Genomic DNA, 16,523 nt, shown 5'->3' with positions numbered 1-16,523 from the left:
GGCAACAGCAAAGTGTCACCAAGGTCTATAACACATGATAAATCAGGAAAGGTGGGATGGATTGAGGTTGAATAGTTTGGGAAAGAAGCAGGAAGAAAAAAACCCAGAAAAAGTAGCTGGAGGGAGAGAGGTTGAGTGAGTGCTCCTCTCTTTCCCTCGAGGGCTGAGTTACTGCTGGGAAGGTTGAAGCTTGCTGCCAGAAACCATGTTAATCCTGAGAACAGATAAGCAAAGTTCAGGAAAACTGTAATCATAATTTCTTACTCAGTTGAAATGGAGGATTCCTGAAAATAAGAATCGGTTTCTTCAGAACCTGCACTGAGATTGCTCTATGTTACAAATGCTGCTACTGTTCCTGTGGCAGGATCTGAGCTAAGCTGGGAACATCTGGGGCTAAGATCACAGTACCCCTATCTGTACCTTAGTCTTTTCTTGTCAGCCTGTAAGCCATTTCCAGTAAAAAAGTCTTTAACTTGCCCTATCTTATAGTTTGCTTGATCTTTCTCAAGTTCATTATTTTATTAATTGTTCTTTCTCACTTACCTTTCTTCTGCACATCTAATTCATGAAATAGCAACAAAATTTGTCCTGATAGTAATTTTTCCAGTACTAAGATGATTATTTTAATTACAGAAGGGCAGATACTAAAGCATGGATGGATTGGAGTCTTATGTTCAAAAACACTAAATGTTTGACATCAGGGTACCTTTATTTTCAGGAGCTATGAGAGTGTTTGAACTTGTAGAGAAACCCAGGAGTTCTATAGGCTTCTCCGTGAAAGATCAATTCCCAAGAACATTCAGCAGTCAGTTTTTTCTGTACAGAAACCATTGGAGGTAGCAAGCATGAGAATGTGAGCATGAGCTATGGATCATGGAGCACTTTTTAAGGGTCTAAGAGGAAGATGAAAAAGCTTTTGAAAAGCTTGCCCAAATTTTAGCTGCTGGGCAGTACTTTTCAAGCACTACCATGGCATGGGAAAAACTTGATTGTGTCAGAAAGAAGGTTAATAAATATGAGATATCTGTGTTTCTTTTGAATAAAAGGGCATGGTTTCATCCTGTTCCTGTCCACTTCGAATGTCCCTCTGAACATTGTTTTCCCGTATTTGCTCATGTGTTTTTGCATTCTTCTGATGATTTCTTTGGTCCTTCTTTCTCCTGTACACCATGTGAGCTTCAAAATAAGGGACTCCCTGCATACACTTTGTGATCTCTTAAGCTGATTCTTATGTCCATTTCACCTGTGATACCAAGCACAACATGTGTTATGGTTTCCAATATGCCCATCTCATTGGTGATATTTACTTATTAGTAAATTAAAGAGCCATTCTTTGAATTTTTTGGCCAAGTAATGAACTGCAGCACATTCTTTAATTCCTCAAGAGAAGGGTGCATAGAAGTTGTCTGTTAGTGTTTATTCTTGGCCTGTGTCCTGCCTAGTAGTAAATAGAGAGTGGTAGCTGAAGCAAGGCACAGCTGTTTCAGGGTTTACTTTAAAGGCACAGTATGAATGACAACTCATTTGGCACTGGCTAACACAGTGGTATTAGTTGTAGTCACTTATTCCTTATTTATTTGTCTGCTTGTTTTATTGCCTTGCATTTAAATTGCAAGTTAGTGGAGTCCAGATTATCTTTTTATGATTGTACATTGCCTAATTTTGTGAGATTTCAGTACATTACTGAGACTTCAACTTGCCTTGATGATAATAAATTAGTATGCTTATTTAATGCAAGGACATATTATTACTTTTTGTTCCATTTATCAGCATGCAGCAGAATTTCAGGTTACTTTCTAGTGTCCTCTGACATGCTTGCAGTCTCTTGCAGATAGCTGCAGGTTGCCTCCATGAGCATGTTTTCACTACATACTAATTTGCTGCTAATCAGCTAAATTGCCCTTTTATTTGCCTTTTTGTTTTTCTTACCAGGTATCAAGGTGATTAATGTATGTATACTATGTATACTTCTATGCTTATAAAAACATTTTGAAACTCTTTCTCTTATTTATTTGAGACCTTATAGTCTTTTTCATCCTTTGGGTTGATGTCTTTTTGGTTTGTTTTTGGTTATTTTGCTTTTGTGGGCCTTTTCTTAATGGCATTTTTTTGTTAGTTTGTTTTACTGATGGAGCCACCACTAAAAGATACAACGTGATATTTGTGGGCATTGTATCTTTCTGCTCTTTTCATTTTTTACACACACACACCCCCACCCCCACACCCTCACCCCCACACCATTAATATAATGAAGCATTATATTAATTTCATTAATTTCATTATATATATTTCATTAATATAATGTTTCTGATAACTGATCATGTTTCTTTTCTGGTCCAAGAAAAAGAGTCTTCTAAGGTTTTAGTTCAAAGGGAGGCAGGGCTTTCATTTTGGTTTGCCATTCAGCTTGAGGATATGTAAGGACAGGGCAGAGTTTTACAGTTCTATTTTCAGTTTGATAGGTGTTTTTGTCTTTTCTGCATCGTTTTTTGGGTCTTTCTGCTGTGAGACTAGAAAGTCTGCAAGCAGGAAATGTGCAAAGTGTAATATGCAGCAGTGATTATTGGTTGGCTAAGGCACGTAGTAGACAGCTAGGACTTACATGCTGCTGGCCCAGCATGCTGTTAGTCAGTTTGCTGCTCCTTCCGCAGATACCCAACTGCTCTAGATGTTGAGAGTTGTATTAGTTACTTTTTTAGGTATTCCAGCACTTCAAATTTCTGCATTTGTACATGTCTGACATGTACAAATGACTAAAAGTACCTCTCTCTTATACATGAGCTCCTCAGCACATACCCTTGGCTGACTGCAAAAATTGTGTATGATGAGCTTTCTAATTGTTAAACAACTTCAACCTTTGAGGTATTTTGTCAGAGAGTGGAAGTCTTGGAAATACTGTGATGCTATGCAGTAAATGCATGTTCACGTCAGTATTTTTCAGACCCTCAATATTAAATATTTTATTACACATTCTTTTAAGCCATGAGGGAACGCCTAATAAAACATTTTATTTAGAATAATTTCTTTTTACATTTTCTTCCTCTCTGTAAACATGACCTTTTCTATTTCAAAAAAGAAAATATCAGCATTCTTTACTTTGTGACCTGTGGCTTTGCTGTACCTTATATGCAAATTGGACCAAGTCTAACTTGCTCCATTGAGCAAGTTGAGATATGTGTATTGTATGGTTCATTTGAGCCATAACTAGCATGGGATTATTTTGCAATTTTCAATGCAGATCTGCAGAGAATTTAAGGATGTGTTTAAATTCAATTACATAGAGGTTTTGATTGCATATCGAGTCCTAGCTTAATAATATATGATGTTAGTTGGGGGAACTAGGTGTGGTAAAGGTTATATTTATATTCATAGAATGGCTTGGGTTGGAAGGGACCTTAAAGATATCTGCCATGGGCAGGGCTCCACCCACTAGACCAGGTTGCTCAATGCCCCATCCAACCTGCCTTTGAGCACCTCAAGGGATGGGCCATCCACAGCTTCTCTGGGCAGCCTGTTCCAGTGCCTCACTACATTAGCATCTAATCTAAATATCTTTTAGTTGGAAACTATTCCTCCTTGTCCTACCATTATCTACCTGTGTAAAAAGTCACTCTCCTTCTATTTTCTGTTCCTTGGGCACCTCTCATGCAAGTGTAATTCAAGACAAAATATTTTCAGACATGCAGCAACATGTACACAAATAATTTCTAGAATTTAAACTTCCAGGTTTTGTAACCGAGTCCTCAATTTCGTAATTCTTTCCTCTGCAATATGAGCTTCAATTCTTGTTAGCTATTCTCAAAATGATTGTTGGAAAAATTTTTCTATTTGAAGCAATTTGTCATGTTATTTTACTAGTTTTCTAAAGAACCCAAGTTCTCAGTATTTTTTAGAATTTTCATGGAACAGACTTGTGTAGACTTCAGGGTACACACTTCCCTGTAAAATTCAGTCAGTGCTCTAGATCTGCTTAGGAGTTGTCTGTTGCAGAGTAGAAGTCACTTTCTGAATCAGACATGATCTTTGAAATTTACTTCTTGTAGTAACAAGTCAATGTATATGTTTTCATGCTTGACTTGTTACTACTTTTGTTCTTTTAATGAAAACAGGTATCTTTTCACTGGAAATGTAAACTCAAAGATAAATGTAACTTGCTATAAATTCAGAAGAACAATTTCTAAAACTTTGCTGGTTTTAATAAAGTTTATTGACTAAATAGCATAAATCAGGTAATAAATGAAAATAATCTACAAATATAAAATAAAATTACATGGAAGTTTAATATAGTTAGGTTCATAAAAGTAGGTAAGTATTTCTACATTTTTATGCAATGCTATTAAAATACTTAGGTTCTAAGAATTTCTTTTGCCCTGTTGCTCAGAGAAAGCAGAAACTCCAGACGTGGCCCTTTTTAAACCCGTAAGGCCACATGTTCTTAAACCATTGAAATTGTGCTTAACGAGCCACTAGATGGAGCAGTCAAATCTCACTTTTTTCTATCAGGCTGTGCAAGACAGTTTCTCTCTCAGCACAAAGAGAATCTGGAAATGCAGGCACAGTTTGCTAGTTAAACCAGTAATTTAAAAACTTTTTTCAGATCTAATCTCCATGTGCTTTTTTTTCTGTACATAGATTTACGTTGTCCTGTAGCTTTAATGTTGCAGATGATATATGGGATGTATTCTGCATTTGGAAGTTACACTGACATGAATACCTCTATGGAAGCAGTTATTCATTTCTTGAATTGAGTCCTCTCCTCAGGAAAAAAAAACCAAAATATAACAAGGAAAAGGTACTCTTGTTTGAGGATCATGAGCCAGATTTTCAAAATTTGAGAGGTTTAAAGTTACAGATTTACACATGACTCTCTATGTTTGTGCTTACGAAATCTTGGTGAAGTTTTATATTCTCTTCCTACTTCCCAAAATATCCTTCCAACCTAATTTTCTTCTGTGACCTAATGCATAAGAAACATTTGTTTAATGAGATCACAGTATCTGCTTCAGGAATGCTGTAGTCATGGGTTCAGGAGCAAACAGAAAATATGCAGTAATGTATGTGAATGTTTTCATATTCTTTGTTTTACTGTAGTTTCATAGCATTACTAAGACAAGATATTTTTGGGAGGTGTACAAGTTTGTGAATATATATGTTTATATGAAATAGAATGTATGTGTGCTGTTAGAAGGCACTCCATTGAGTCTGTTCCAGTTAGATACTTCAGGGATCATTACATGTCGTTACAGGGCATTATCCCAGAGGTAGGGAATAGAGCTTTGTGTGAATATAAAATCCCACAGATTTATTCTTTGCCTTTATCATGTTTTTGAAAGTCAGAATGCTTTGCATTAAAGATTATCAGCAGGTGTCACAAGAAAGGAAATGTCGTTCAGAAGCAGTTGGATACAGTCCTTGGAGTGTCTCAGGCCTGCTCCCACATCTCAGGTGGGAATTGCAGATCCTGGCACCGGTGTCCTGTCAGTTTTGGGTAGGAGTGAGACGCAGCTTTGCAGAGCAGGAAGCTCATGCTGTGCAAAGCAGTGCTCCCCAGGTGACTGTCTTTAACCCGTGTGCACTTTGTACAGTTCTCAGCTGAACTGTGAGATGAGCAAAAACTTCTGCTCTGGCAGTGAATACTAATCAGTGCCATGAGCTGAGGGCTAGTGGATGCCGTGTTTCTTTCAACTCTCCAGAGTCCTGGGTCATGCAGAGGTATGATGACAGTTCTTGTCTGTCATGCTCCAGAGTGCTCCCACAGCAAATTAGTGTAAGTTGATATCAAAATACATGGTATGCCAATGGATCTTGTATTCTCTACAGGCTCAGATTTTACTTAAAATATAGTAAAAAAGTGATTTTCACTTTAAGATAAAATAGGACCTTACAAAGGAGCTTGCAAATACAATTTAAATAGATGTAGATTCTCACAACTTTCTGGTGCTTGCTGTTTCTGCCAGTTTTTCTGTAACATGATGAATATTATGAGTGTACCCAGGTAGGTTCAGTTATCTCCCATGGGAGAGGCATTATGCATTTGCCAGTAGTGGAGTTGTCATTCTCTTCAAGCAGAGACTGTCTGGGGGAGAGCAAAACAGTCCCCTATGAATGGAACTGGAACTGAATGTTGAGGAATAAATCCAGTTGTGTTGCTGCTGGCTCTTTTCCACAGAAAGGTTGCTCTGAAATCAGTTATAAAACAAGTTGGTTAATCTGTTCCTGTTACCAAGTTTTAACTATCACTGCTAAGAAATTCTTAGGGAATGACTATTCCTACAAACCACTGAAACACTTAGGAAGACATGAATTTTTGCCAGTGAGCAGTTGTCTGTTTTTCTTAAGCAAATGCCCCATTGACATTTTGACTTCTCTTCAAATATATCCTTAAAAATTCTAATCTATCAGCATCATTTCCCTTAAAAAAAAAGCTGCAACAACAAATATTGATAATAATTTTAGGTATGTTGCCATCGTAACATCAGTTATCTGTGCTGCTGCAGACCTAATCTTACTTTGCCCTAGAAAATTTTTATAAGGATTAGGAACGAATATTCTGACAATGCTTGAACAACATGGTCACCGTTAAACCCTGCATTTAGATGTGTGGTTTTAGTAATTTTTTTTATTTGTCTGTATGGATGGTATATAACATTTTAAGGTAATAGAAAATGCTACTTAGTAGAGGTTCCTTTTGGAATGGTCAGTACATATGGGACTGCTGCTTTAATTTCTAGGTTTAAACCTGACATTTTTTTAGAATTAAAGGATCTGGGAGGAATCTGAATTGTAGAAGGATTTGGAAATTAAACTATGTCTACATCCACTTAGGTAGTAGGGAAAAGAAAAGGAAAGAATGTGAGTTAAATTGTCAAATTTATCCTGAAATAGAGAAACAGAATAAAATAGAGACACACAGATGTCTGTCACCCATGGCTGTATAACCTTTCAGTCACAGCCTATATAGGAATTAGTTCAGAACATGTGTTGTCTTTTGGTTTTTACTTTGTAATGGTGGAGAGTTTTTGAAGGGGGGAAAAAAGGTTGTTTTAAGGAATTTTGGTAAGGTTATGTGGCTGAATTAAATAAGCTGTAATGACATTGTCACCTTAGGTTGATTCTCCTATTTTTTCTTTAGTCTTGGTTTGAAGGTGATGCATTTTGCTTGACTTCTCTTTTGGCAGGAAACCTCAGGTGCAGGTAGATGCCTGCAGTCTTTTCCTACAGGCTGAATTGGTTGCAGCAATTTGGTTCTGTGAGTTCAAGTCTGTACCTGAGCATGCATCAAAAGTGGTGCTGGCATACCACCCCATCATACCAGCTTACTCTGTATCAGGCAGGAAAGGGACTTTGAATATGGATCTTCTGCATCCACTGTGCTGTGGGGTGTCTGTCTCTGTGGAGACAGTAACACTACAACTAGAAACACTAGTTAAAGTTGGGAACAAAAAGAATATTTTGATGCCATTGATCAATAAATTGAAAAGTCAGTTCCTGCATATTGGTCACCACTTAACTGAAAACATCTGGCTTTAGTTAGCAATTGAATAGCTGAGCAAATTGCTTGAATTAGGGTTTGTTTAAGATGACCTTTGGCTCTAAAAAAATGCTATCCAGTAGGTCTTTTATAGATACTATAAGTTAACACGTTGCTTACTGCCCTTGTCATGAAGAAAAATACTCTACAAAATCTTCTTCCACGCAGAGGTCAGTTAATCATCCTTTGATGTCAGAGGAAGTCCAGGAATCTGTAAATCTGACAGTGGCTGCACTGTTAGATTTGCACTGATGTTCCCTCTTGATGTCAGTAGATCGTCCTCAGTCAAGGCCAATTATCAAAATGATCTGTCTTGCTGACTTTGTTTAGTAGACAAGGTAGCTAAGATAAATGCATTGCAAAGTTACTGGATCATGAAGGCTGGATAGCAAAGATCTCAGCCAGTGCACCTATGGAATTGAAGGACCAACACAGGTTTTCTGGTGTGAACATTCAACTTGTCTCTTTCCAGTTTCACTGTCACGATCATCTTCCTCACAGGAGTCAAGAACAGTCAAGTCAATCACAGGTGGAGGAAGGGGATGTGAAATATCAGTGGCAGCACAGTACTATGCAATTGGCAGTGGAACTTGGAATGCTGGACACAAAAGCAATAAATAGCAGGGTGTTTCTTTACTGGCTCTTTCACACCTGTGTGCTTGAAGGGGTTCCTATCTTGTGCAGAAATGGTCTCCTCTCTTCCAGTCTGCTGCAAAATGGTGGGTGATGTTCTGTAAAACTCCCCTAGAGGACCTTTAAAAACAATGTGTTCAAGCCATTATTCTGGGTTGCCAGTGGGAGGCACACCACAGCCTGCTCCCAGTGTGTGCATTTACATGGTGTTATTCAGATGGATGCCAAGTTACTTCACTTTCACTTCGAATTGATTACCTTGGATCAAGGTTTGAATTGAAAGCTGTGGAACAACGATAGTATGACATTCATTTAGCCCAAGCTAAATAAAAGACCGAACTTATTAGGTTCAGCATGTTACTCTGTTGATGTGAACCTAGTTTCTGCTTTGGTGCTTTTCAATTTTTTTTCCTAGCTGACTAGGAATATAAACAGAATATGCTCGTGCCTGCAGGGGAAGGAATTTTGATGAGCGCTAACAAGTTTGTTGTGTCTCTAAGGGCAGACATTTCTTTAAGGAGCTATGTGTCTTCTTCACCAGAGTTACTTAACCTCTGATTTTTCTCAGTAGCTATGAGAAATTTCACAATTGGTACTATGTTAATCTGTAACCCCTTCTTCAGAAGGTGTGAATATATGTATTTGTACATTTATGTATAGAAGTCTTTCTCTTGTAAATGGTCAAACATTGACTAAAGTTGTAACTATTTTGCCAAAAAATCTGAAAAAGAGCCTGAAAAACATTTCGTCTCTTCACTGGGCAATACTTAACTGAAGAGAAGATGCAGTTATGCTGCTGCAAGTGTTTTAATTAGCCCAGTCTCAGCTAAACACTGCAGTGCGCTGCCTATCAGAAGCAAGTATGTTTTTTCTAATGAATTTAATTCTGGATGCACAGCCAAAGACTGCTTCAAGTTTTCTGTGATCTCAGTGGAGCATTTTGTGGTCTGGAATGCTGCTAGCAGAGCAAAGGAAAGCATTGTTTCTTCCCCATACATCTTTGATACTGTTTTTATGTGCCTAACATTTTACCAGCAGTCAAACTCCAGTCCTTTGTCCATCACTTGGGTCAAGTGGTTCTGTCAGGTTTCCACCCACTTCACAGTTCATCAGTCAATCCATAGCACTCTGATTTGGCTGGAAGGATATTGTGAGAGACTTGGTTGGAAGCTGTGCCATGGTTACATTAAACAACATCTGCTGCTCTCCCCTTGCCTGCAGATCCAGAAACCATATTGGTCAGGTGTGATTTGCCCTTGGTAAAGGTATGCAGGTGGTTCCCTTCTTGGCCTTTATGTGCTCAGAACTGCATTCCAGAACCTCATTAACCCTCTCAGTATGTAGTTTCCCAGCCCTTTTTCTTGCCCTCCTTGTAGGGGTGTGGTGCTTGGTTTGTCCAGTCGCTGTTCATCTCCCACAATAGCCAGGGCCTTTCAAAGTGGATCAGACAGGCTACAGTACAAAATGTCACATACAATACCTAATATTGTATCTAAGACTCCTGCAGTTGTATTTGAATATCTTCCCCACTGTAACTTGGCTTTGAGGTCTGGAGACTGTAACATGGATCTTTTTTGTTGTTTCTCTCATTTTCTGATTGAAATTACAACTCCAAACATAGGGTTTTCTTTACTTGAATTGCTCTTTTTCTGCTAATGAATTAAGCTTGGGGCCATTCTCTGGCTTTCCTCTTTCCAAAAAAGTGTTGTAATACTTTTAGTTTAGAGGACAGTTGCGTTTTTACCTAGGCATAAAGCTGAACGATATGTTTAATGCTTATCTTATAGTTTGAATAATGGTAAACTTGCATGAGATTGTTCAATCTCATGCTTTTCTAATGGTCTTAGAAAGTTTTATAAATGCAGGAGTATCATACACAGATTAAGATCTAGAACAACTATTAGTTGGAAGATTATGAAAAGCTGAAATATAGTGGTCAAGATCTAACTATCAGATGCGTGGTGTAACGTGCCTCAGAAGACAGTGGCAATAAAATCATTTGCAAGATTAAAAACCTGCAGAGATTATGAAGGCAATGATATCCTGAGCAAAGTTTGAAAGTGTGTTATAACACACTTGATGATGTATTTTTACAAGGAAAATGGAATGGTGTCCAGATTTCCAGTTAGTTTCCTACTGTTTTGATACTGTTAATGAATGTAAAAGTAAATAGACCAACTATTAGCACTTGATTCTCAACCCGTCAGATGAGCCTTTGGGGCAGCCAGAAAGGCTCGGTGTGACTGGGGCTGAGAGGAATGAAATCCACCCTTAGGGATGTTCAGTGGATCCTGGAGTTGGTGGTATTGTTCCTTTCTGCAAAATGCCCTTTCTGACCTCAGAACATTCTTCTGTTGCTCCTGTCTTCCCTTCCTTTTGGGCAAATACTTGCAGACATCTCTGTCATCTGAAGCTGTTAGGCTGAGCTACTTAGGCAGGACCTGGGCAGAACTCATGGCTAGGGACAGCAGTGGGTAAAATGGGCATTGAGGACTGCCTGCTGGAGGAGCAGGGAGGGGTTATCACAGAGGGGAGTGGGAGACAGTGAGAGCTTTAACAACACCATGAGATACAAATAACCTTTTAAAATGCATTTGGGAAATCAGTTCAATATTTTTTTTGCAGACATATGTATGCCATGGGAATGACAGGAACTCTTGAGTCAGAAAACAAGCCCCGTATAGTGCAGTCTCATTCACAAATTCTGAGGTTGTAGCAAGTGAGAGTTTTTCATCTGTTGATTTGCATTGTGACAAAATCCCCTGCCTTGTTTAGTATGTGCTGTGAGCTGAGGTGAGTGTTCAGGACCCAGGTGTGCTATGTTCTGAAAGTGATGCAAAGCCCTCAGTGCCTGCCCTGACAGGAGAGGAGGTCATCCTTCAAGGAGTAATGCAGAAGGGTCAGGGGATGTGTTGTGGAGCATCAGGCATTTGGCATACTTGGTCTTTTGTGTCTTTTGCAAGAAATGTTTCCGACTTTAGGAGAAAGCTGGGTACACGTTCCTTGGTCAATAGCAGATGATCACTGTCTCTTGAAAGATATATATAAGACTGGACACTGTCCTCCTCTGAAAAACCACCTCCTAACAAGGGCATGTTCATGAGAAAAGCAGAGTTAGACAGTTGTATTTTCCTCCTGCTGATACAGTGCTAATGGGGACACTTAAAGTCAGCAGTGGCCAGGGATGTTGTCTGTGGCTTTTGCTGTTGACTGACATGTGGGAGTGTGAGAGCATTCAGTACCTTGGGTTGGGTCCAGAATTATGGGGAAACAACTAGATTTAAAGTGTATTTTCATTATTACTAATAGATCCATATATTGTTGAGTATGAAAGAGCTGTAAACTCTTATTAGCTTTATTATTTATATTTTATCTCTTCTAAGCTTCTCTTTGTTTGCTTTGCTTTCTCACATCTTAGTTTCTAAACAGCAGGTTTTTTGTATTTTGGATGTCCTGCATTGTATTTTGGAAGTCCTGCAGTATGTAGATATGCTGCAGAGAAGCATCTGTTTGTACAGAGGAAGACTATCTCTGCCACAGAAATAGCTTTATTGTTGTATCATTTGGATATGATTACACTGGATGAAATACCTTAGTAAATTCTATTAGCTATAATTCTCTAATCATCTGGCTTTTGTAAATGCAGGTTCTGCTTTTTTATCTCGAACATGTAATTTGGAATACAAAATGTTATTTCCTGGGGGTTTTTATCTGGAGTATATTTTTCTTACATAAAATTATATTTCCATGCACACATCTATTATATATATCAAAAGAATTAAATTATCCTATTAATTTGTAAAAAATGGTAAGGTTTTCTCAGGGGCCATTTGTGTTTTCCATGTGCTAGAAGTAAATCTGCGGCTAGGGAAGTTTTACATAAATTAAAAGAGCCACATTTCCTTTGCACTACTGCTTCGTCTATGCAGCTGATTAAACTTGTTCAGTGCACCACTGCTGAATATAAATAATAACTGCAGCAGTAGTATTGATTACTTAGGTGCTTGAGTTTGTGTCTACTGTTGGCTTTAAAGCTCTAAGAAACTTCTTTCCTATTCTGTCCAGAGAGGAAGGAGTTTTTTTTTCCCCATCTTGTTTCCTGAGGATCGGTGATTCTGGATTCCTAAAATCATTAACTCCTTCTAAAGACTGAAACTCCTTGTCATTGCAGCGACCGTGTATGAACTGATGCAGTAATCGATGCTTGCACTACACTGCAGAGATTTGTTTTGAGGACAAGAGCTCTCGTTAGCCCTGTTTGGTGTCACCGGTGTTGAATGTTTGACACTGCAGAATAATTTGGCTTAGAATCAGGACGCAAGGACCTTATGACTTCTTTTATATTGTCTCCTTCACATTGAAGTGGATTTTTGCTGGCATTACGGTTTTGCTACAGTTGCAGGCTGGATTCAGCAACCTACTAGATGCCAGTTGTGCTTTAAACATTCTTGCTGAAGCTGCTATGTTTGCTGGGTTTCTTCAGTTTCTGCTCCATACGTTGCATTCAGGGACAGGTAAATAAGGAGCTATATAGTACTGAGGTTTTAGTTATATTTTTATATTTCATATTTTTGAACAAAAATTGTATCCTTTTATGAACAGATTTATTTAACTGTGCAGTTTTAGTGGAGATGTTATATCCTCGGAATGATAAAGTGTTAACTGTAGCATATATTCAGCTTAAAGAGGGAATAAAAAACCATTTTGCTTTTAAGTCTGTGTTTCAGTTATGTTTATAATAAGCTCGTGTCAAATATAATTTGACATTAGTGATGCTATGTGGAACGAGCTTATAAACAAAAATCTGTATTTTGAAAGTGCACGTCAAAGCATAAATGCGTTTCTGAAAAGTAATAATATTCCTATTGCATTACTACATTTTGGAGAAGTCAAGAATAAAGAATTTAGAAATTTACTTCAGGAAACACATGAACATTCCTATGTGTTATTTCTTTTTGGCGGAAGACAACTGACATGTCCTCAATCTCCTGAATTATTCTATTCTTAGGAGCTTTAACAAGTTCAGAAGGGAATTGATTGTGTTACTTTTCTTTTTGCATATTAATTAGGGGGGAAAATCATCAAATCCATGTACATAGAATAAAAATATGTTTCTTTAGCATAAGATACAGTTATGCTATAATAATATATGAGTTATAATAAATGTACAGTTCTGATTTTTTTGTACATTATTTCTGCATGAACATATTGATGCATTGCACTTTCTGATCAGGGAAGGACATCAGCTTTTCCCTTTTGTATTTGAAATAAGGTCCTCAGCTAAATCACTGAAGGATCACAGAGGAAAGTGAGGGGAAGGATTCACCATTGCAAGTTCCCAGGGGATTATGCAGTGTGTTGAGAATAACAAATAACTTTAAAATCCTATATCTAAGTAGTTGATAACACTGTAGATAAAAATTTATTTTGAAAAGTAGTTTTTTCACTAGAAGAATTAATCCTAAAGATGTGTGATAGAATAAGTCATGAAAGAGGCTTTATCCTCTTGAAAATAGTGTGTTAGATACTATATTTTAAGACATACATGTCAGCAATCTATTTAGTTTCAACAGAGTTTAGAGGAGAATTAGAGTTTACTGGGGGCAGAATACTGAGGGATGCATTGGAGAAAATGTGATTTAATAGCAGCCAAAACAGAGATGGAACAGAAACAGCAGCAAGAATATCAGGAAGACAAAATGCTGAGGTTGGGAAGAGACAATGGTCAGCCTTCGCTCTGCATGCACTTTAAAGGATAGGACTGGAGAAAACCTTTGGCTAAGATCAAAGCCTTGCACTCTCTCACGCTTAATAAATTCTTTATAGCTACATAAAGCAGCTAAATCCCTGTTTCTTCTTCAAGCTGTTCGCTGTGGTAGATGGCTGTAAACTGCATTCCAGAGATCTCTTGCACATCTTGGCAAAAGTAGATGAAGAAGGTGAAATAGGATTGAGAAATACAGAGCAGTGACACCCTGCGTTGCGGTGAATCAAGGCTGTGCTGGGGGCAGTGGACAAACATCAGCCTGTCTCCAGCCTTTGGAATAGCATGGAACTGGGAGATCTAAAAGATGCTTTAAAATCATACTGAGCCCCACATCCCCTGGTCCAGTTTTGGTCTCTCTTAAAAAATTTTGTGACTTTTGTGTAATAGACTATAGATACATGATGGACTATTAAACCAGGCTATCTATAGCTCTCTCCATTAAATTTATAACATCTCTCCCCCATAATGACACTTCAGTATCCTAAATATTCCTCTCTGAAAATTGAACTGTGTACTGTAAGGACAGAACCTGAGAGAATGAGCTGTCATGAAGGTCAGCTCTTATGTCAGGGTATTGATTAAGTGCAAAGATGCCCAAAAGACAAACCATGGTGGACAGTAAAACAAAACAAAGTCCTCCTAACTAACAGCAAAACCTTAAGTTCCTCACCAGTTTGACCTTTGGACGTATTTGGTAGCAAAAGTAGGAAAGGCATGGAGTCTTGGTCTCTGGCCAGCCCTGTAACTCCCAAAGTGCAAGGGTAGTGGGTTTTCAACAGCAGCCAGGCTTGTATGCTGTCCTCTCCTGTTACCATTGTGATAGATTATATCCACCTCATCATCTTCTGCACTGCTAGGTCTCAAATGGTGGATTTCTCCCTGTTTCTACACTTGTTTGTACTGGTCTGAGTGTGGAGCCATTTCCTTGTCTACTCTGGGCCTGATCCTCTTTTTCTGGTTAGTTTTTTCTAGTTGGTCAGGATAGCTTTGAAGTCTGGTTCTGGCCTTCTATAAAAAGCCTTTTCTTTGTCCTTGGGGTCAAGTCACTTACAAATCTAATATGTTTTTGTTTTATTACATAGAACAGTAGTGTGAGCGTTGACTATTACTATGTTCCAGACAAACATTACAGACCCTGCTTAATCAATACTTCAGGGGGTATTTGTTCCCAATTTTAGCCAAACATGATTAGAATATATTTAGAATATATTCTAAATAGGTTTTCACCTTACACTAGACACTTTTTCTGGGCTCTTAACACAGCATGCTCATAAACAAAACTCCTGCTCAACTGAATGCATTTGACATCTGCTGATAGAGCCGAATAGTAGCAGATTCTTTCCATAGTATTTGAGATTGGCAACTACTTGGTACTAGATACTAAGTAGTAGGGACTAAAGAGTAGCAGAATTATCTCAGTTGTGTTTGCATACTTTGCTGTTTGCATCATATTTTGCATTTCTAATTTTGTCTTGCGTGCTTCCTGGTACTCGATCACTCTAAGTTATACACTCAAAGGGAACTTTCCATTGATTCTTCCAGGAAATGAAACCTTTATGATTTAGTTGGTCAATCTTTGCCTGCATTTCTCCCTCTTCTGAATTGGGCTGGTTCTGCTTTTAATGTTGGCATTACTTCTTAAATGCTTCTGTGACTGCTGGACTCCTGTTATTCTTGTGGCTGTTCCTTATTTTCTCTAAGGTTGGAGTGTTTTGGTTTGGTTATTTGGCATTGGAATTTTTTTAGGTTTTGTTTTTTTTGTAGAAAGGTTTTTGGCTCTTTTTCTGCTTGACTTTATTCCCTTATCAAAGATCACAAAATTTGTTCACATTCTTAACTATTTCCTCTCTACTGGTGGGAAGCAAAGCTCCAAAGATCCTTTGCTCATTGTTTTACTAGTGTCAGTGATCTCTCAGAGTGGACTCCAAAGATTCTCCCCTCTGAACTGGAGAAACAAAACCTCTTATTATCTTCTAAGGCAGCATAATTGAGGATTCTCATGAATGATAGTTAAAAACCCCAAAACAAACAGAAAAAACAAACAAACAAAGCAACAAAGAAAGCCACACAGACAGACCAAATAAACAAGAAACTAAAAAAAATCCCTCATCAGACTTAATCTTCCTAATTTGGTCTTCTGGAATATGACCCCATCATGGTACTGCTGAAGTGCTTTTCTCTTTAATTAGAGAATTTCATCTGCTGTATTTCCTTCTACAGTCCTGAAGATCAGAACAACCAGGAGTCTTTTTTTTTCCCATCCTCAGACTTTCTTTTTCATTAGATTGTTAATTATCTCCCCCAGTTCTCATGAAGATGAAATTATAACTTTGATTATGAAATATAATCTTGTTATTTTTCAAGTATCTTGTGCAGGTTTGCATGATGGACTCTGTGTGTGTGCTTTGGACAACAGAAAGACTCACTGTCTCTCTCCCTTTCCCTGGTACTGTGGATAATGGGAAGCTTTGCTGTCATTTGCTGTTGTTTTCTTCTGTGTCTGAGCAGAAATGCCTTTCTTCTTTGCACACAGTAGTAGAAAATGTGTGCTCAGATAAGTTTCTCTGGGCATTGCCTGTTTTGGTTACCTTA

General features: G+C 38.0%; 1 protein-coding gene across 8 annotated transcripts in view; it reads left to right on the top strand.

The window, feature by feature from the left end:
* RIMS1 (regulating synaptic membrane exocytosis 1) overlaps window positions 1–16,523 on the top strand; it is a gene marked incomplete at both ends in the record, with an annotated part of 314,191 nt that overhangs the window by 158,039 nt on the left and 139,629 nt on the right. For 5 of the 8 annotated variants that reach the window (XM_082277099.1, XM_082277102.1, XM_082277098.1 and 2 more), the window contains one exon: window positions 12,627–12,678. The exons of the other annotated variants lie outside the window; for them this stretch is intronic. In XM_082277099.1, the coding sequence (XP_082133225.1) occupies window positions 12,627–12,678 (52 nt within the window). Of the gene's footprint in view, window positions 1–12,626; window positions 12,679–16,523 lie in introns of those variants that run through there. 8 annotated transcript variants of the gene reach the window in all.

The sequence above is a fragment of the Coloeus monedula genome (genome assembly GCF_965178545.1).
Source record: "Coloeus monedula genome assembly, chromosome: 2".
Taxonomy (NCBI): domain Eukaryota; kingdom Metazoa; phylum Chordata; class Aves; order Passeriformes; family Corvidae; genus Coloeus; species Coloeus monedula.
This window is presented reverse-complemented; position numbering and strand designations above follow the sequence as displayed.